Here is a 20,769-nt window from a genome sequence, read left to right as displayed (position 1 = left end):
TCTGAAAAAAAAATTCTCTAAATGATCAGTGTAAGTCATCCTAACGAGCCATGTTGTTGACCAACTACTCTTTAACACTTTAGCAAAATCCCCAAGATCGGATCATCAAATAAGTTTGCTTTCAGTTTTGGAGAATATAGCCTTTAGATGCTAGCTTTTAACTCTGGTGCATACAAATCTGTTAAGGCGAAATGTCCAAGATTTCATATTTATCTTATTCTGGGTATCTGAAATATTAATTTTGGAGCTTCAAAGAGAAATGTTGTCCAATAGAAATTCACATAGTTTTAAAGAGAGCAAAGTATTTTTTTTTCTTCATGTTTTCTTTCCTATTTTATTAACATTGTCTTATAGTTAGTCTTATGGCATGTTGAATTGGCAGAATGGAGTCTAAACCCGACTCATTGTCCGAGCCTCATACTAGTGAGCCCGCACAAGAAAAGAGTGGTCCAAGCGAGTCTACATCTTCGTGGGCTTCGAGACTACAAGAAAGCCAACCCGTGAATGCCGGGATTTCGGCATTTTCCCGCTTCACCAGAGGGTTTGGTTCACAGAAACAAGACAAGGACGACGAAGGCCACGTCAGCGCTGCGACTCAGCAATTCGCTTCCCTTGAACTGTTCACCAAAGGGTTGGTTGATTCGTCTCGAAACGCAGTGAAGGCTGTGCAGGTCAAAGCGCGCCACATGGTCTCTCAGAACAAAAGAAGATATCAGGTCATACTCTGCTTGTATTTGGATGCTTTGGTGCGACTGTCTGTAATCTCGTCTAAAGAATGTACGTGATTTCATTTACAGGATGGGGACTTTGATTTGGATATGACGTATATAACCGACAACATCATTGCAATGGGCTTCCCAGCTGGCAGTTTAACCTCTGGCTTCTTTGGATATCTCGAGGTAAAGAAAGTGTAGTGTTGTTTGTTTTGTTCCCATTGAAGAGTATCATAGGTGATGATGAGAAAAAACTCGGTGCAATGCCAGGGGTTTTATAGAAATCACATGGAGGAGGTCATCAAATTTTTCGAAACCCACCATAAGGTTAGATCGGTTTCTGTTCATTTATAGTCTTTTAAAAAAAAAGAAGATACAAAATCATATGTTGAATTCCATATCTCTAAGGTAACTGTTATATATAACAGGGGAAGTACAAAGTGTATAACCTTTGTTCGGAGAGGTTATACGATGCATCGCTATTCGAAGGGAAGGTGTGTTATTTGACTTTTTATTTATTTATTTATAAAGTTGCCTTTAGATAAGAATGTTAGTACAAATGTCAGATTTTTCTTCTGGGCAATAAAAGATAAAAATTGGTACACTTAACCTGTACTCTTTCAGGTAGCAAGTTTCCCCTTTGATGATCACAATTGTCCCCCAATTCATTTGTTATTATCGTTCTGTCAAAGTGCATTCGCTTGGTTAAAAGAAGATATTCAAAATGTTGTGGTGGTTCATTGCAAAGCTGGTATGGGAAGGACTGGGTTAATGATTTGTAGCCTCCTCTTATACCTAAAGGTGAGTTTTCTATGCAACCCCATCAAATATGTTTGGAGTTCCCAATACGAAATTGATTTGTTTCTCAACTCTGCAGTTCTTCCCGACAGCCGATGAGGTCATCGATTACTTCAACCAGAAAAGATGTGTCGATGGGAAGGCTCTTATCCTCCCAAGTCAGATTGTCAGTTTTTCTAAAATTGAAGAATGTTTTCTCTTTTCAAGAAGATGTTTTCAAATCAAAGTGATCGGGAACTTTCCTGTGTTGTGCAGAGGTATGTCAAGTACTTTGAACGTATCTTGACAGAGTTCAAAGGAGAATATCCGCCTGGTCGTAGGTAAACAAATGCAGTACATGTTTCGTAATCTGTCGCGTTACTTGAGAGTCAAGAAAGTCCTGAAAGTGATGTGTTCACACAGGTGCATGCTTAGGGGCTTTCGGCTTCACAACTGCCCTTACTGGGTTCGACCGTCTATAACGATCTCTGATCACAATGGTATTTTTTATATTCGCATCACTGAGTCTTGTACTTTGTCTTGTACTTTCTATGAAATACTTTGATGTAAAAGTCGAACACTTTTCTCTTGCTTTAGGCAGTCCTTTCTCAATCCTATAAAAATAAAAATAAATTGTTTTATGTCCATGCCTTATCTATTGTTTCATGAAGTTTAAATAGCTCTCTGTGATTTTGATCCACAGGAATTCTATTCTCCTCGAAAAAGCATCCGAAGACTAAGGATCTAATAGTAAGCATCAAATGAGATATTTTTTTTTTCCTCTTGAAATTTATAAGTCATGAAAACTACGAACTTAGAAGCAAGAGAGTACACTAACACTAACGATTACAGTTTTCACATAAGATATCCGACAAAACCCTATTGTCCAGAACTGATTGCTCTCATTACTATACATGCACTTTTTGTTTTTGGTTTAATCCCTATACCCTTATTTTAGAATTCCTTGTTTGAATTTAGATATTAATCTCACCATTTCATTGACAGCCAGAAGACTTCTGGATAAAAGCCGCAAGAAAAAGGGTTGTGGTTTTCGCTCTACCGGGGGAACCTGGTGTGACAGAGCTTAATGGAGACTTCAAAATCCATTTTCATGACCGACAAGGAGACTTTTACTGGTTTTGCTCATACTCTTTTTCTCTTCAATATTGAAATCATATAAGGCAATATACATGATTTGTATCTGATTTACAAACATTGTAATGCAACTCAACCAATCAATCTTTAATTTCGTTTCAGCTGGTTTAACACAACACTGACAGAAAACAGGCAAATCCTAGATGCCTCCATGCTCGACGATTTTGACAGGGTAAAATTCACGTAAATACTCAAGTAATACAATCATCTTCTTTTTCTTGCATCTTAAGAGACGAGTTGGTTGTGATTCGCAGAGGAAGCTTCCGTCTCCAGGGTTTCAGGTTGAAATTGTGATGATCGACTATAACGGGAATTTACCGAGTTCTAGTTCGAATCCTGATTCTGGCACAAAGGAAGTGCATGACGCCCCTAGCCCCGGTCATGGCTCGAGCGTCGGGGTCAAAACAAACCAAAAACAATCTTCTTACAGTGAAGACAATGATGATGTGTTCTCAGACAACGATGACGACGCAGAGGAAAAAGGTGAGCCAAAGAGCACGAAAGAGGATCGTAACGTCTTGCAAGAAACCACAAAACCCGCCCCCGAAACTGAGGTGCTTCCAAAGCCAGATGTAGATATAAAAGCCATGGCTGCTGATGCTTCAGTTTTCACTTTTGGAGATGATGAGGATTTTGAAAGTGACTGAATTTATTTGTAGTTTGGACTCTGAAATTGAACTGTCTAATTCATGGTTTTTGTGAACTTCATACTAGTTTATTGGGCTTACAATTTTGGCAAGCCCAACAATCATTAATTGCTTTGTCTTTGATTGGTTTGCAATTTACTTCTTTATTTATAATACCTGATAGTTGATATAACACAACTACACAAACCATGTGGGATATTTTTACGGTTCACATAAATATATAATATAATAAAATATCATTAAAAACAATAAGCACACAGCCATTAAGCTAACTAATGGTCCAATCTATACATTACGAACATAATATAATATAATAAAATACCAGTAAAAAAATTAATATCAATTGTAATTAAAGACAATGATGTATTTATTAATGTTTATATTAGATTTATTAATGATGTATTTATTTGTCCATGTGCTATTAGGTAAATAAATGTGACAAACTAAATAATTATATATTTTTAATTTATATGTATTTTTAGTGGAAAATTTATACCAACCCTACTAAAAATTCACTAAATTTGTAGACTATGATGAGTTACATTTTTTAAAGAATAGGTGACACATTTTAAGTGACATCTATTATTTATAATAGCACTTAAAATCCGCCATCTTTTGTCATCTTTTTAGTAGTGACTTTTATTATGAATTGTATTTTTATCATTTATGTGTTTGAAACTTTATGTCTGAAAATTCTATATTTAAATTTATCTTTGAATCTCTATGTATCATGAAAATTAAAAGGTATTTTAAAAAAAATGATTTGTTGTTCAAATACCTCACGAGATACCCTCTTTTTTGCGGTATACCACACGGTAAGAGATACCCCGAATGTTCATTATATATCGGGGAATATCCTGATACGAGACGAGATACCCTCAAAATCAGAAGTGCGGTACGACCGCGAGACGCGAGATTTCAAGCCTTGGTTAGAATGTGATGAGTTTTTGTGGCCGGTCAAATGAATCCTATCACAGGATAACATCAAATGAGTTACCACTACAAAATTAAAAACAGAATCGCACTGAATGAAGTGGAACCATACGATTTTCCAGCAGGGACCTAAGTTACAAATGATAGAGACATGATTCGTGCTTCCATTTCTATTAATAGTTCAATGTTTGTAAATCAATGAGATTTAGCTCGCATCTTTACTCCCATCCCTTCCAGGCTGTTTATATGCTCGTTTTGCTTCTTTTGGAGATTCAAATACAGCACAGGGCAGACAGTTCTGAAATAGACAACTCTGTTACAGATGCCCAGAGTTTTACAAGATAGATTTAGCCAAGTCATCCTTGACTAATATTGAAATTCATAAATGCTAATTCATAACAGCATTCTGTTCTATCCTAGCAAGAACAAGCTTCATCGTGGCGTGCCAAAACTCCACAAGTCATAGCCAGACAGTGATTGTTAGCTGGCATGGATACAAGTCTTACAATAAGATATTACAGACCATAGGACGAGGGAACATAGATAAGTTAACAGAATTGGATCATTTGCAACATTTTCCTTTTTTTTTTCCATTTTAATTTTATTTGTTTTATTATTGCTGACACATATGAAAGCTGTAGTCATTTTTGTCACGACTTCCACGATAAGCAGACGAGTGCTTAGATTTATTCCAATAATGCAGTCTAATTAGAGAAATTTATTAGGTTATCCACTGAAGCAGTATGAATAATAATTTTCAGCAATAAGAGAACTAGGTCTTCAAGTTTTTCCAATCTCAGCTTTTCGTGCATCCATTACTTTGCAACTAAAAGCCTAAAGAGGAAGCCCATGAACGGGAAAGAAATTACACACAAAAAAATTCAATTGTACTGTAGAGAAAACAAAGAAGAATCGTAAACATACATAGATCAATTTCGCAGCCCCTGCACAGTATTTACTTATACATTCCCGGTGATGCTATTCTCCGAATTGGGACACCTTCTAAATGCGCACGAGACTAGATTTTTATAAGCAAGGAAAACAAACTTTGTCCTCCACATAGCCATTGAAGCATTACTGCTGCTTGAAGCTTCTGCCGGGTCAGCTCCTCGGACAACAATCTGGGGGATTTCGATTTCGGTTTGCTGGGCTCCAACAGCTTGGCTTGAGCCAGTGTCCAGCTGCTGAACTTCGACATCGTCCCAATTCACGATCAGTGACACTCTTCGCTGTCGCAGCCAATCCACGATCCCGCAGCTCACTGCTCTGCACTTCTTCACCTTGATCTTGGTCAAATTGGGGCAGCCCCAACCTAGGGATTTGATCCCGGCGTCTGAGATCGGGCATCCCTTGATACACAGCTTCTTGAGCGCCACGCACTTGTCGGCGATGCAGGCGATTTCTGCGTCACCGACGGAGCCGCTGCCGCAAAGTGCCAACCTTTCCAATTTCTGGCAGTTGGAAGCCACCGCTGCCAATCCGAGCGAAGTGGGATTGACGCCTATCAGGACAAGCTCTTGCAGGTTTAAGCTCTGTTTGGCTACAGCAATCAAACTCTCGTCGCCGATTTTATCGCTCTTCCATGCATCGATGTGAAGCTTCCTCAACTGCCTGCAGTTCTCGGCGACGCTAATAAGCCCGAAATCCGTACACTCTGTGGTCTTTACAATCCTTAGAACCTCCAAGTTTGTGCATTTAGAAACCCCGGAGAGCCCTAAATCGCCGACGTGAAGCCTCTCGAGGTGGATTTCTGTCAGGCCAATGTTTCCGCTGCCAATCTTCTCCAGAAAATTGTCCCAGTTTCCCAAACACCGATTCACCTTCAAAGTCACTAGCTTTTTCGACCCGACAATCAGTGGTTCGAAGCATTGTCCGTTGTTCAACTCCTTCAAGGAGACGGACTTGAGTGACGGAGCTGTGATGCCCGTTCCAATCATTTCCGAGCCGTCTTGGATTCCTCGCAGCCGCTTCACCGATAACTCTTCCAGAGCCTTGCAGTGGGTCAGGATAGAGTTCATTGCTTTGGCGCTAAACATGCAAGAGCAACAAGACAGCTTCTTGAGAAGCTTGCAATTCTGAGCGAAGATCTCCATTCCGACGTCAGTGATCTCTCTGCAGCCACGAAGCTTGACTCGAACCAAGTTCGAGCACCGGATAGAGATCAAAATCAGAGCATCGTCGTTTAAGCTAACCGATTTACGATCACACCTCAGAGCTAACTTTGTAACGGAGTCGAATCGCGTAAACAAAGAAGGTAGGACTGGAAGGATGTCAGACTGACCGTTGAGAGACAATCGGAATCGGTTCCGACCGTCGACTCGGAGCCACCTTTTGCACACCAGAGAGCACCGCTTCCGATCTCCGGCGCTGAGGAGTTGAAACACCAGAGCCAAACACTCGTCAGGAAGATCGGCTGTGAAATCGCGAGCCGATCGTTCGAAATCATCGAACATTTCCGAAGATGAGATCACCACCGCCAAGGACGATCGGAAACTGAACCGCCGGCTCTGAGAGACGTCTTGGTTGTCAGGCTCAGAAGGATTTCCGAGCGCCGATGAGGATTGTCCCATCGATTTTAGGTCTTCAGCGAGAGAGAGAGAGAGATGAGAGTGATTTGGGTTTTTTTTTTTTTTTGCTTCTTCTTCTTTCTTCTGTGAGTTCAGATTTGGGGGTTTTTTTTTCCAGGAAAAAAAGCGGAGTGGTGGGGTGAGGAATATATTAAGGGAATCGAGGACCGGTTTGCCCCGTCAAAACCGCCACCATTTTGCCGTCTGGGGACACGCTTTTTCTCATTTGTTGTTTCTATAATTGTGCCCACGTGGCCGTTAGATTTGACGACTTTTGGAATAGAAAGTATTCGGCATTTCATTTAGTTTGACTGCGACTTTTTGACAAATTTAAATAGACAATTGAATTTGAAATCAAAGTTGTTAGACTTGGCTAGTATTTCATTTGACTTTTTATTTTATTTTTTTTAATAAATAGCTTCATTGACTAGTAAGAATAAATCAATATAACGTTTCGGAATTACAACCCAAAACTTAGATCATCTTACTCATTGATAGAGTTAGCGAACGCTTAAAGACACCATCGCATAAAATCTTGAGGTTCATAGTCGGGAATGTCAAAATACACTCATACCCCCAAGTATAGTGTGATAATAAAACCCGAGAGGGAGAACTTCGATTTCAAAGTTGATTTGATCTTTGCATTCGTCTTCCAAGTCTGCACCCGTTCCATGAAGAACTTACACGCCACATTATCTCATGCATGGTTGTTGAAGGTTTTGGGGTCGTCCACCATCTTCATGTAATCGATGTTGATGACGTTAACAATCTTCTTCCATGAGAGGATGACGTTACACATAATATGGAGGTAGATAAACTTGGCTCTATTCTCGTTTATCCAATCCTTGATCACGTCAACCATACGATGTTGCTCATTTATCCATATCGCAACCTTGTTGTACAACTTTGTTGTACACGCATTCCTTGTACAACTTGTCCAACCGCAACCTTGTTATATAAGCAAAATGTTGCTTTGTAAAGTCCATAAGTTTACCTCCGATCTCAAACAACAGCACATTAGAAGATTCATTGGACCTTTCAAAGTGTCTCGTCAGCAAGATCAAGTGGCCAACGATCATAGAAGAACATGTTACGACTAACATGACAATAAATTGTTTAAAAAAAAAACAAAATTGCGTGAACAAAATTGTATAGCTTTCAATCATATTTGTATCAATTTCAAATTTATCGATGTTGTCGTAGAAGGCGAAGCAGTGTTGTCATATAGCTTTTTCACTAACATACTTGTCCAACCGTATACACCAGACACAAATAAATTTGATAAGTTCCAAAACATAATAATTTTAATTATGAATTGTCTATCGACGTTGTCAAAAGGTTTGAAGATTTTATGACAATGTTGTCAAATAGTTTGAAGATTTTGTTACCGTGTTGTAAAAAAATACATATTTTTTTTAACTACATTGTAAAAAAAACAATTTTTGTAATAACATACACACTACATATTGTCATAAAATCTTCAAACTTTTTTGAAAATGATTTGAAGATTTTTCTTGACAACATTGTCACAAAATGCACACGATTTGTAGACATGTTGTAAAACAAATTTGACAATATTATTCTTTCTTAATGATAATTTGACAATAGTCATAATTTTTTTAATGAAAAAGTGTGCTTTTTCCCTCTCCACGCGGTTCTCTCCCCCTCCCTTGCAAGTATGGTTTCTTTTTTACATATCTAGATCTAGATCTCTTTCTCTCTCTCCCATGAGGTCAAATTCGGCGGGGACTTCGGTCAACGACTGAGCGCTTTTCGGCCTCGAAGGAGGAGATACGGAGGAACGTGGTTGGGGGAAGAGAGGAAATAGCGGAGCATGGTGATGGAGGTGTGGTGATACGGCGTGGCTTTTCGGCGACGGTGGTGTGGGGTGGCTCCTCGACGACGGTGGTGCGCCTCTTCTCCTCGGCAACAGAAAAATTGCGACGTGGCTCCTCGGCGATATCAGTGCGGAAATGGCTTCTCAATGTTGAGTGTGCGGCATGGCTCCTTGTTGAATATTCAAACAAGCTCATGTGTCAACAAATATAGACTTGTTTGAAGATTCAATTTTTGAGATTTAAAACACTAATTTTAGCATTGGCGGGAGAGAATGAGAGATCGACGAGATGAGGCGCAACGAGAGAGAGAGAGAGCAATGAGAACAAAATTAAATATAAGGGTGAAATTGTATACAAATTTTTATTTATCTAAATTTTATTAATAGTTTTATTTTGAGTATGCTTTTAATTAATTTTGGTAAAAGTTTTCTAAATTGTTAATATTCCCATCCAATCCCTTAATTCTCAATTTTCCGACCTACCCTATAGTGGGATTGGGCTTGGTGTGTGCCGCTTTTGGTTTTCTTATTTGATGGGTTTAGATCTATTAATATGATTCGTTTAATTAACAATCTTCGAAGGCTATTTTTTTCTTTCTTTATAATTAGACTATTTCGTTAGAGTTTAAGAAAAATTAGCTTTAGGATGATCTCATCTCTCATTTTTAATAAAAAAATAAAAAAGTTATCTCATATCTCAAGACCTCGAAAATAATAGAGGATAACGCTGGGTCAGTGTGCCGTTACGTTCCTCTACTTTCATGCGCGCCAAACACTCCCTGAGTTGTAAAAGAAATATAAAACAATTATTATGAAAGTATTTATTTCGCACAAATTCACAAAAGGAAAGAAAATGAAGAAAAAATAACACTTGATTTTATAAGAAATAAAATAAGGCGATTGGAAAGGAGGACAAGGCGTGAAATGCCTTAGCCTCCTCTCTTTCTCTCTCTCAGATAAAACCCTTCGCTTCCTCTCTAGCGTTTTGGCTCGTTCTCTCTCTCTTCGCCCTCTAGAGAGAGAAGCTGGTTCAGATATGGATATAGCCCTCAGATTGAGCCTCTCCGATCTCCTCCTTATGCTCACAGCATAGCAACAGTAAAAAGGCTCTCTCTTTTCCACAACGCGTTTGCCATGGCTTTAAGTGACGAATCTCAGCAGCTTCAAAACCCTCCGATGGCCCTCGACGCTCTGTTCTGCGAGGAAGATGACTTCGACGAGGCTCTGGCCGACGATTCCGACGTAATGGAGTCGATTCTCCCTCCGGTCCTCCTCGAGAACGACCTTTTCTGGGAAGACGACGAGCTCACATCCCTAATCGGGAAAGAAGAGGCACAGATTAGCGATCTGAGCTCGGACGCGTCCGCGGCGAAGGCTCGGCGAGAGGGCGTGGATTGGATTCTGACCGTTCAGACGCATTACGGATTCTCTTCTCTCACCGCCGTTCTGGCCGTGAACTACTTCGACAGGTTCGTTTCGAGCCTCCAGTTCCAGAGAGACAAGCCGTGGATGAGTCAACTCGCCGCCGTGGCTTGCCTCTCCCTCGCCGCCAAGGTCGAGGAGACCCAAGTGCCGCTTCTCTTGGACCTTCAAGTAAGTTGCACGCCAAGTGCTTGTTGAAATTCCCCAATGGCGGCGATGATCTCTTTTTTTTTTTCTCTTTTTTTTCCTAACCTATTAATGTGAATGGATGGACTTTTTAGGTTGAAGAATCTAGATTCGTTTTCGAGGCGAAGACCATCCAGAGAATGGAGCTCTTGGTGCTCTCGACTCTCAAGTGGAAAATGCATCCAGTGACCCCGATTTCTTTCTTCAACCACATCGTAAGGAGGCTCGGTCTGAAGACCCATTTGCACTGGGAGTTTCTGTGGAGCTGTGAGAAGCTTCTCCTCTCTCTCATCCCTGGTAAGCAAACTCTGAAGTGATGAGCCACTAGGGTTCTCTATAGTTTCCTTCCTTCTAGTCATATCATTTATTTATTTATTTATTTATTTTCAGATATTAGATTTGCGCGATATCTCCCTTCGGTCTTAGCTACCGCGACAATGCTCCTCGTGATCAACGAGATCGAGCCGTTTAATCTGGTGGATTACCAAAACCAGCTTTTGAGTGTACTTAAGATCGATAAGGTCGGGATTTAATTATTCGAGATCTTAATTATTATTATTATTATTCTTGTCTTTGTTGTTGTTGTTGTGATTAGTTGGCAATAAAGTTGAATTCTTGTTGATGGTGCTAACAGGACACAGTGAAGGAGTGTTATGCGCTGATGTTGGGAAGCCATGGAAAAGTGTCCCAAAAGCGGAAGCACGTGTCAGTGCCGGGAAGCCCGAGCGGAGTGGTCGACGCTTTGTTCAGCTCCGATAGCTCCAACGATTCTTGGGCCTCGTCTGTGGAGCCTCGTTTCAAACGGAGCAGAGCTCAGGATCAGCAGATGCGATTGGCTCTGCCGATGAACTCTTTCTCCGTGGACGTGCTTACGAGCCCTCGTTAGTCTTTTGTCCCTTTTACTCTTCGTTTTTCAAAGATTATGCTCTGCTATCTCTCCCGTGATGTGCAAATGCAAAAACATTGTGTCTCTGCTCCATATTTTTTGTTCAAATTTCTTTTGTTACAAATCCCATTGGAAGCATGAAGCAGAACAACAAGATGGGAAAACTCTGGTCATTTAATGGATTATTCAAATGGGGGTAGGGTTGAAGGATTGGGATTCTAGACTAAAAAAAAAAAAAGGAAGAGATCTCGGGTTTCTTCATGAACTCCCGGGGTTTCCAAATTTGCTGCTTGTTGTCTCGGCATTCTTTTTATGGAGTTTCTGTGATGAAATATATATCATAATTCTTTTAACCTAACAATAGTCCTCGTGAAGTCTTAATGTTGATCAATCACCCTTGTAATATAATCGGTTCCTCACTTGGTTGAAGGAGTTTCTAAAGAATAATAATGTGCGCTTGCTTGTATAAATGACAGAGAGCTGTATTGACAAAGTGTTGCATTGTTGCAAAAGGAGTCCCAGTTTAAAAATAAATCGAGGTCATAGGAAATTTTGTTTTTGTCTAAAAATTGAATCCCTGATTCATGAATTATTAATTCACCAGCGTCCTGTGTATTATTACTCATTTAAGTAGACAAATGAGAAGGTACTCAAGTCATTCATTTCTTGTTATTATTTTTCAGTTCAATTGGAACCAGATTCATTAACTTAGATCCATTAGTTGGTAAAGTTTAAGCGATATAATTACGATTTGCATGTAATGACTAGTTTCCTATAAGTCAACATCTTTAAAGTGACTGGTTTTGCACGTTCGTACACTGCAATGCATATTGCTATTGCATTCATCAATCTTCTTCTTCATTTATGTATATATTATATAATATATTTTTTTATGGAGAGCATTGATCTGCTGTCTAAAGCAAACTTGAGCCATCAATTCTCGCATGACTGCAAGTTCAGATTTTACAATTCCCTTTTTAGTTTTTTTTTTTTTTTTTTTTGTCGAATTTCTTAACTGGATCACGTGAATGTTAGGTGGTGTTACTATTAATTGCCGGGTGAAAAATCTTTGATAGAAGGTTCCTAAACTTATAAATCTCTGCTTTTTTCTTCATTGCTTATTTTTTTTTTTTAAATGCATATATTAGGCCATCTATGTATCGTCCTATATATTGAGTTTATTTTGGAAAACCGTAAAGTCTAAATTTCAAAAATCATAACACGCTACTCATGTAACGGGAACATATTCTCATGTAATTATCTACAATTTCGCCATCAAAATGCTGCTATTTATTTATTTAGACCCAACAATAGCTTTTATCACCTATTCATGCATAGAAGTTAGAACTAAATAACAATATGAAAAGCTAAGATCATTTTTAAAAACTAAAAAAAAAAAAAAATTACTAATAAATCTTTGTAATTTCTTTTAACTATGCTTTCTATTTTGTTAACAACCATCAGACATATCATGAATCTTACTTTCTATTACATAATAATAAATACAAAGTCACGCTTACAAGAAGTTGTTAGTGAAAGAAATTAAATCATATCAATTTGGAGCGAAGAAAGCTAAAATTTAGAGATGTAAAACATGAACCTGGATGCTGAAATACTCATCAACTAGAACAAAAGAAATTGTGGAAAAAAAAATCTTAAACCAAATTGAAGATTATAAAATGTTTTATTGAAACACGATTTTTTTACACGTATAATAATTTATTATTATTACTACAAAAACTGGGAGGGTAAGATAAGACTTATCTAGTGCTCGAATCTCACCGTGGTCCTCTCTCTGCCTAGCTTTAGAAAATTATAACTCGAGTTTGTTATGTAGTTTCGCATGGAGCTCTTTCTTGTAATGATTCGTTTTCAACAATCGATTGTTTATGTGTGACCACGCGTGAATAGATGTTTGCTTTTTCAAACAGAGGAGTTTCGATCATTACAATCCAAAGCTACAATCGATTGGAAGAAAAATTATATGAAAAGAAAGAAAGAAAGAAAAAAAAAGGAAGAAAAAAAAAAGAGTAAAACACCAATCAGAATTCCGGGATCCTTTTGGTTGTCATTCGCAGTTTCGCACACTCAAAAGTCTCAAATCAATAGTCTGATATTTTTTTCTCTGTTTGGTAAAAAAATAAAGAGCTTATTTAATTGGACTTTGAACATTTTCTACAGAGGCGCCCAGAGTACTTGAATTACTGTTACCATAAAAGTATATAAAATATCTTGTGTGTTCAGTTTCTATTTTTTTCTCTTTTAAACCAAATTATATGCCTCTTTAATCTCAAGTTCTCAACCATGTTCATCATCAATTTTTTTTTCTTCTGTAGTTTTCGTTTGATAACTCAGCATGATTGGCTGGCATAATAACTGACATGATTGAATTGATAACACTCCAACCAGGGGTGAAAAGTTATTTTATGTTATTATTATTTTATTTTTTTTATTATCAAATTAGTAAGTAAAGTTAATCGACAATTTAACTTTTACAGCTAAAACCTGACTAACCAGATTCTAACATAATCTCATTCTCGATTTCTTAAACGAAAAACTCAAGTTATATTTAAACCAACCTCCATTTTTTACACAATCGGAGTCTGAAGTTTAATGTCAATCTAAAAATTTAATTCAACCCAATCTCAAATTCAAAACAAAATCTTAATATCTCAAACAAATTGAAAATTATCCGAGTTATTTCATTTTAAAAAACAATTGTGATAATACCTGACTTTTCAAAAATATTCAATTTTTACTTTTTTTTTTTTCGTTTTTAGCTTTATGCGATTTTTTTTTAATGCTTATAGTTTCATTGAACTTTCTCTTAGTGGTTTACGGTTTCATTTAAGATAACGGAAAAATCATCTAAAATTAATAGTAGAAAAATTAAGTATTCAATATATTATCATCTTCAACGAGATATTTGAATTTGTAGAATTTTCTGTCAATCAAACCAACCCAATATCTCAAGCAAATTAGTTCACTCTCAAGTGAACTTTCAAAAAAAATTAAGCCAATATAAAAAGGGAATGGGTCAAACGGCTATAAAGTCAAATAGAACTTAAGCTTTTGCAAAATAGCCATAGTTTGCCAACTATAAGCAAACTAGCCCAAGTAAGAATAATTTAGGCTGGATTAAATTTAATTCCAACGAACTATAAAGATAAAATATAAGTTTTATGAAGACTTGATTAAAATTAATCGAGACAGGATTAAAAGTCATAGTACTCTCAATTGGCTATTTTGCTATACCTAATTAAACTATGACTATTTTGCAAAAGTCATAGTTTGAATTGGTTAGTTCGTACCATTTTTTCTATAAAAATAAAACCCAAAGAAACTTACCCATCGTCAAAATCGCACACAATAGACTTACCCGATATCAAAATCAAACAAAATGTCAACCCAGTACCGGCAATAATCTAAGTCTAACATCCTTTCTTTAATCTTTTTAGTTTGTTTTAACGAATTAGATTTTGCCATTATTCAGAAATTTGAACTTACGATCAGATTATTTTATAATGAAAAATGATATAAGTTAATTTAACAATAATAATCTTAATTATCTTAAATAATTAATTAATTTAACCCAACAATTGAATTGAAAGTAAAGTAGCATATATTAATTTAACAAAATTAATTTTAAGCAATTTCATTAAAATGTATATATGATTGATATAAATTGTTTATGATGTAATCTTAAAAATATTCCAAGTAAAAAATTATGAAAAAAAAATCAAATAATTTGGAGTTCTGATGTTCAGTTCCAACTGAAATACAAACAAACCAAGAGTAGCAAGTCATATAAAATAAGTAGCAAAATATGATAAAAAAAATTTTAAAAAAATATATATAGCAAAAATGACAAAAACAAAATGACAAGTGTTACGAGACGATGGGACCAAGTTTGCTCATGCCTGATGATAGTCTGCAAAAGTCAATATTGAGTATAGACTCTGTCCAAGCTTAATGAAACAGTACACTTCAATTTCGGCGAGGATTTACTGGCATATAAGGTTATTATTGACTCAATAAAATTACAATTAAACAAGCAGAAGTTGACGAGTGTGTGATATTGATATCTATTCCAAACTTTCATTTTCGCTTTTCTTGGTGAAACGGAAACCTCACGAGGAGTAACGACAATAAAACGATTGACACGTCATATATGCATATTTATTCATTAGTAGTTCCACTTCCAGTAGAAAATAATCAAGAAATCGTACACCATGCATGTGAGGGCACAGAAGTGTTAAAGAGTCGTCTAATTGAGAACAGCTAAGGTAAAAATTAAACTTATGTGAGAGGATGGTTTGGAAATTTTTTGTGTACTTATTTGTTTTCTTTCCTTTTTTATTTTATTTGAAATTTTGATTGAATTGTTGCCAATAAACACGGGTAAGTAGGACCAGGAGGGAAACTTTCAGGCAGCTCTACTTTTTTGTAATTGTTTCTGCCTCTATTATTTTTCAATTTTGCCCGACTTTTCAGAGGCCTAGTTTTGGTATGGACAATCTGTACTCTATGGAAAGGGTAAAAAAAAACGAGAGACAATACAAATAATGTCTGAATAAATCAGCAAGTGATAAAAATCACAAGTCAAGATCATATATATTGTGATTTTTTGAATTTGAGCAACGTTTTTCAGGGTCCCACTTCCGACGTGCAATTTTGGCCGCACCTATAAAACAATTTGTAAAAGAAAAGGATTTCCCTCTTTATTTATACTTTATATTTATGGTAAAACTGTATATCTAGGAAATTTCCGGTGCACTCATTTAGTTGTCTTATTACCATAATAATGATATATGCATGTAATTATAACAGTACATTTCTAAAGAAAGGGGTCAAAATTTCTCAAGAAATTTAGAAAAAGTACAGACAAAATTATATTGATGAAGAAACCAAATATTTGTACGTGGTGGGAGGGACACATGAAAATCTCTCTCCATAACATATTTATAATAATTATTGGTGTGCGATGTTTCCATTCGAGAAGGCCGTATAATTGCATGGGTGATAAATCACGTGATTTGAGATTGGGAAACTACCGTGTTATCGATGGTATTGTCTTTTGGCAGTGACCTACTACGATTGATGATATATTGCAAAGGTCAATATTGTTTGGTATGTTATGATATCCCAATGAATGAAAAATGTAATTAAATAATCCCAACCGACGCTTTTGTTTGTGTTGTTCCTCTTTGGATCGATAAACACCGGCTTTAATGCTCATTTTTTTCCAAATTTATTCTGAGAATAGATAAGACCGAGCGATAGAGATAGAGTCAAGGTTCAGTACTCACCTTTGTCCTCCCATTAGGGTTCTATATTCTCAATGTGCTCAACATACAAAACTATTGCCTTTTCATAGGTACTCCTCTCGGAGTACACATTATTATTCCCAAGATTAAAGTACTCATACAAACTAAATATCCAATGTCCGAGATCACATACTTATACCGAGTATCGAATGAATGTCCGATTTTTATGGAGATATAGGATACCAACAAAAATATCTAGTGATTCTTATTAAAATTTGAAATTGCGAGCTAACGGTCAAGGGGCAAATTTGAAAATGTTCAGGGTGAGCAATTTAAAAAAAATATAAATTTAGATTAAAAATGTAAAATTGATAAAAAAAAAAAAAAGGATAAAAATTGTAATTTTGTTAAAGTTCAAGGGGGCCCCCTCGTCCTCTAGCAACTCGGTCCTTGAACGAGATACTGATGCCAATGGAAATTAAAAAAAAAAAATATCATGCAAAAAATAAATCAAATATATGTATATATATATATATATATTATCATAAATAATTTAATAAAGCTTAGTTTGGTAGAACTAGAAGCATGTTATTTCTTGATATGAACTCATCGGAGGTTGTTCGCCGCAGTTTAATTTTTGAGCGGACCATCCATCAAAAATTTAGATACATACACAATTTTCGTGCAAGAACCTTTAAATTAAGATAGATGCAGAATCTCTGTCGAATGGAGTAATTTTTTTTATTTTTTTTAATGAATTATAGAGCTAAGAGAGTCCTATCTAAACACACATTCACACACTACTTTATATATATATTTCAATCTGCTTGCCGACTATAGGAAATATATTTTCTTTAAAACAACCAAAATACTTGCACACTTGCCAAAGATTTGAGAGGGCTTGCAAAAGTTCCAAGTGCTTGCAAAAGAGTTGGGAGTGTTTGATTGACGATTTATGTTTCACTGTTAGTATAAGGATGACAAGTTCATGAAGTAAAAATAAGTTTTGTACCTAACCCCACAAAGTTTATCAAAAGTAGCGAAGAAACTTCGAGTCATGGTCGGAAACGATGATCTTGGAATTCTGTGTAATCTAATATTTCGTTGAAACACACATTAGCAATATTGGAAGCATCAATAGTTTTTTTAGAACTTATCAACAACAAATATCAAATCATGATCATGTTTTGTATGCGAGAGTACTAAATTAAAAGTGATCGAATTATCCATCCATGGTGCATATGGAAAGAGTAGTGTGTGTACAGGCGTGGCTACACTTTTGACTTGGATTGTTTACAAATCACACATCGTTCACAAATTCCATATATATCTCTAAGCAAGGTTTGGGAAAAAGAAAGAAAGATTGGTGAAGTGTGCCTAGTGTTTTAGGCTCTTCGGAAGAGTAATGATATTTGTCACGGGTCCGACTTTTAACGATCCACTGAGTGTATAACAAGTGGAATCATTTTAAACAGTTTTTGCTACTGATCACTTTTGGTAGGGAAGTCGTCAGTCGTCAATCATGACAAAAATCATTTCCCTTTTGAATAACAACCCATCATGTCTATAATAACTTAAACATCACAATTTTCAAAAGGGTGATATAATTAAATAGTCAATTTAAAGTTATGAATTTGCAAGATAGTCAAAATTTATCTTAATTTAATGAAATAGTCAAAATATACAGTAATCTGATTTCAAAAAAATTTTTGATCCTAATAATAATGTTTTTTAAAGTGATAAATTACTTAAAATAATAATTAAAAATTTTAATTCTTACTGAAAAAAATTTAAAAATATAAATTTGGCTATGTTGTTGAAAAATTGAAACTTTGACTATTTTCTTAATCAATAAATTTAAAATGTGTATTTTATTTTATGCAATTTTTCATTTTCAAAATGGGGTTCATATTCATATAATTTTTTAATGTTAATACGAACTGAGAGCTCGTCAGGTGTCCACGGCCATCAGCAGGGAAAATATCGACGCCGTCACTTTCCGTGGAAGCTCCGCCCAGTTCCGCCGATCCTCTTCCGCCGAAGACGCCATTGACAATCAGACGAACAGGACAAATTAAGTATTGTAAAAAAAAAAAAAAAAAGATTGAGAGCTAGGGTTTTTGTTAGCAGCGGGAAGACCGAACGCCTCTGCAAACAGTCCTTCCCCTCCTGCCACCTGTGGACTCGTGCGATGGTTGAGGAATTCAAACGAAAAAGAACCCGGGAATAACAAATAGAATTTGAGACTGACGAAAATGTCCCAAAATGAAAATACTAAATGGGCTTGGGAGAGCCCAGCAAAATGTACTTCGAAAATATTAAAACAATTAATTCTAAAACTATCCCTTCAAAAAACAAAATTCAAAAGTTTGACCATTAATTTTTATTTTTACCAAAATCTATTACTTGCTTTTAATTCTAAAAGTATCATTGAATACCATATCATTCTTATTTATTCGCATTATCAAAGAAGCATACTGAAATATATATTTTCAACAATATTGTAGACGAATTCTATATATGTGACTCTCACAAGTTCAATGAGACCGGGCTATATCACAAACTAGCATTTGAGCAACTATCTCATCACGTATTTAGTAGTTTCTTATCTTGTAAGTGAGGGAGAATTTCTTATGTTTATACGGACGTAAATAAAATGAGGAAAAGAATTCCAAGTAGTATTGGGAGAATAAGCTAATTAGGAGCCTATTTTTATTAGTAAAAGAAAAAAAAATACAATTGAATCATTTTTCATCTCTTTATGTGGAGCTTTAAACATCGGCCGCTAGAACGAAACATATTCAAAATTTTGTTTTGTTCCGGCCAAAAAATGGCACGGAATGATGTTCCAGCACAGTTTCGATTTAATTTTTTTAAGAGTAGAGTTTATTTTAATTTTCATTTTTTTTTATTCACGAACAATACCAGCACTACCCGGAATTGGAATTGGAATCGGAATTCCAGTAAGGCCGGAACAGGTAAGCCCAGAATTTATTTATTGTCAAGGTCTAGGAATACGCGTTAACATAGCATCATGTAAGTGGAGCATCAACATATCATTTAAAACTCTCTGCGGTATTATTTTTGCGGGTATTCAAATTGATTGTAAATCTTTTATTAATATAGAAAGCATACATAAAACAAAGGTCAATTACGCTTAAAAAAAAAGGAGTAATTATTGAACCCTTGGAACTAAATTATAAAGTGCGATCATTTCCCGGTCACGGAGTCCTTTGCAGCCTGAAACGCTTCTCCGGCAGAGGAGACAGCGCCGACGACGACTCCGGCGACGGTGGTGGTGGGATTTTCTTCAGGGCGGTAGGTGTGAGTGACCTGCACATCCCTCTTCTCTTCCTCTTTTCCAGGCAACGTCTGATAATCCACAGTGTTCACCTTCGTTACCTCTTCACCGAGCTCATTCACGTACTCACTCTCCTGAAATACACAATTTTTGTTATGATCAAGTAATTAGAAGATGATGCTAAAAAAAATGCCGTTATTAATTTCATTGCTTGCCTTTGTTGCTCCTGAATCCATGTTGAATTTTTATGCTGATTTAATCAGATCTGAGTTATAAGCTGCTATGTATATGGTGTTGTTGACGTGTTTGGTTTGTATTCTTATTTCCAAAAGTATTGGTCCACAATTGCTTGAAACTGATGCTCTGTCCACAATTGATAACACCTTTCCTCTCCCTCCATAACATTTTGACATGTGTATCTTTTTTTATAACTTAAAATCATTCCGTTAATTGACATATTCTCTTAACGCTGTTATAACTTATAATCAGATTACCCAGCAAGTTGTTGATTTCCAGATTGTATTGTTTATTTATTTTTTAAATGAGATTTTTTTTTTTAGATATGTCTGTCCCTTTGCTATTGATCTACCCAACAAAAAAGAGTTCCAACTTTAGTTATTTTATATTTTTGCGATTGAATTATTTTTCTAACTTTATGGACAAAATAAAACTTATATTATAAACGATCTTGTTAAGTTGAAATAACATATTAATATTGTATCTAGGAAGAAATTTCCTCCGACCAAATAATTTCATTCATTATACATGCTTTTTGGGGTTGCACTTGGGTTCGTAAGGTTTGCAAGATGGCCGGGTTTGGCGATGTGACTAAACCCCTCCATGGAATGGATGCTATCGACCACTTCTTTAAGGCGATGGAGGCTCTTGAGGTTAGTAATCTTGAATTTTTTTATTTTTGGTTTGGGAGATATGGAACCACAGGAACAATGTCTCCTCCGGCAAACCTCGTTGGACACCCGAAAATCTCGTGGAATGGTGTGGATCCTATTTGGAGGAATTCCAAGCTGGTACTAAAGGGCCCGCTGCGGTGGCCTCTTCCCCCGAGACCTCCTTGTGG

The 20,769-nt window shown here is 36.3% G+C and overlaps 4 protein-coding genes across 4 annotated transcripts; 2 read left to right on the top strand and 2 right to left on the bottom strand.

The window, feature by feature from the left end:
* The first annotated feature begins 383 nt into the window (after positions 1-383).
* Positions 384-3,353, top strand: LOC149400020 (phosphatidylinositol 3,4,5-trisphosphate 3-phosphatase and protein-tyrosine-phosphatase PTEN2A-like). Its single transcript, XM_089610379.1, has 12 exons — positions 384-716; positions 798-899; positions 984-1,040; positions 1,142-1,207; positions 1,338-1,514; positions 1,591-1,677; positions 1,767-1,831; positions 1,914-1,990; positions 2,194-2,240; positions 2,496-2,626; positions 2,748-2,817; positions 2,900-3,353. Exons 1-12 carry the CDS (start codon positions 384-386, stop codon positions 3,290-3,292), a joined length of 1,605 nt encoding a protein of 534 aa, XP_089466505.1. The 3' UTR covers positions 3,293-3,353.
* Positions 3,354-5,090: 1,737 nt separating this feature from the next.
* SKIP2 (SKP1/ASK1-interacting protein 2) lies at positions 5,091-6,968 on the bottom strand. Its single transcript, XM_089612960.1, has one exon. It carries the CDS (start codon positions 6,793-6,795, stop codon positions 5,185-5,187), a length of 1,611 nt encoding a protein of 536 aa, XP_089469086.1. The 5' UTR covers positions 6,796-6,968; the 3' UTR covers positions 5,091-5,184.
* A 2,498-nt stretch (positions 6,969-9,466) lies between these two features.
* LOC149400018 (cyclin-D3-3-like) lies at positions 9,467-11,552 on the top strand. Its single transcript, XM_089611848.1, has 4 exons — positions 9,467-10,222; positions 10,333-10,534; positions 10,628-10,758; positions 10,872-11,552. The coding sequence occupies exons 1-4, from the start codon at positions 9,764-9,766 to the stop codon at positions 11,121-11,123; spliced, it is 1,044 nt and encodes a 347-aa protein (XP_089467974.1). The 5' UTR covers positions 9,467-9,763; the 3' UTR covers positions 11,124-11,552.
* A 7,916-nt stretch (positions 11,553-19,468) lies between these two features.
* Positions 19,469-20,109, bottom strand: LOC149400017 (uncharacterized). The gene is made up of 2 exons (XM_089611210.1): positions 19,907-20,109; positions 19,469-19,825 (listed from the first exon to the last, which is right to left on the bottom strand). The coding sequence occupies exons 1-2, from the start codon at positions 19,925-19,927 to the stop codon at positions 19,601-19,603; spliced, it is 246 nt and encodes an 81-aa protein (XP_089467336.1). The 5' UTR covers positions 19,928-20,109; the 3' UTR covers positions 19,469-19,600.
* Positions 20,110-20,769: the final 660 nt, after the last annotated feature.

This window comes from Urtica dioica, chromosome 4 (genome assembly GCF_054948205.1).
Source record: "Urtica dioica subsp. dioica isolate 48M chromosome 4, U.dioica_male_clone48M_v1_H2, whole genome shotgun sequence".
In the NCBI taxonomy this organism is placed as follows: Eukaryota; Viridiplantae; Streptophyta; class Magnoliopsida; order Rosales; family Urticaceae; genus Urtica; species Urtica dioica.
Note: the sequence above shows the minus strand (reverse complement) of the source record. Positions and strands in the feature narration are given on the sequence as shown.

Bases quoted from the DNA above. Each gene is read 5' to 3' on its own strand.
- LOC149400018 (XM_089611848.1), top strand. From the start codon at position 9,764: ATGGCTTTAAGTGACGAATCTCAGCAGCTTCAAAACCCTCCGATGGCC. The intron at 10,223-10,332 runs GTAAGTTGCACG...TGGACTTTTTAG, and splicing joins CGCTTCTCTTGGACCTTCAA to GTTGAAGAATCTAGATTCGT. The intron at 10,759-10,871 runs GTCGGGATTTAA...TGGTGCTAACAG, and splicing joins GTGTACTTAAGATCGATAAG to GACACAGTGAAGGAGTGTTA.
- LOC149400020 (XM_089610379.1), top strand. From the start codon at position 384: ATGGAGTCTAAACCCGACTCATTGTCCGAGCCTCATACTAGTGAGCCC. The intron at 900-983 runs GTAAAGAAAGTG...GTGCAATGCCAG, and splicing joins GCTTCTTTGGATATCTCGAG to GGGTTTTATAGAAATCACAT. The intron at 1,832-1,913 runs GTAAACAAATGC...GTGTTCACACAG, and splicing joins GAATATCCGCCTGGTCGTAG to GTGCATGCTTAGGGGCTTTC.
- SKIP2 (XM_089612960.1), bottom strand. From the start codon at position 6,795: ATGGGACAATCCTCATCGGCGCTCGGAAATCCTTCTGAGCCTGACAAC.
- LOC149400017 (XM_089611210.1), bottom strand. From the start codon at position 19,927: ATGGATTCAGGAGCAACAAAG. The intron at 19,826-19,906 runs GCAAGCAATGAA...TGTGTATTTCAG, and splicing joins TGGATTCAGGAGCAACAAAG to GAGAGTGAGTACGTGAATGA.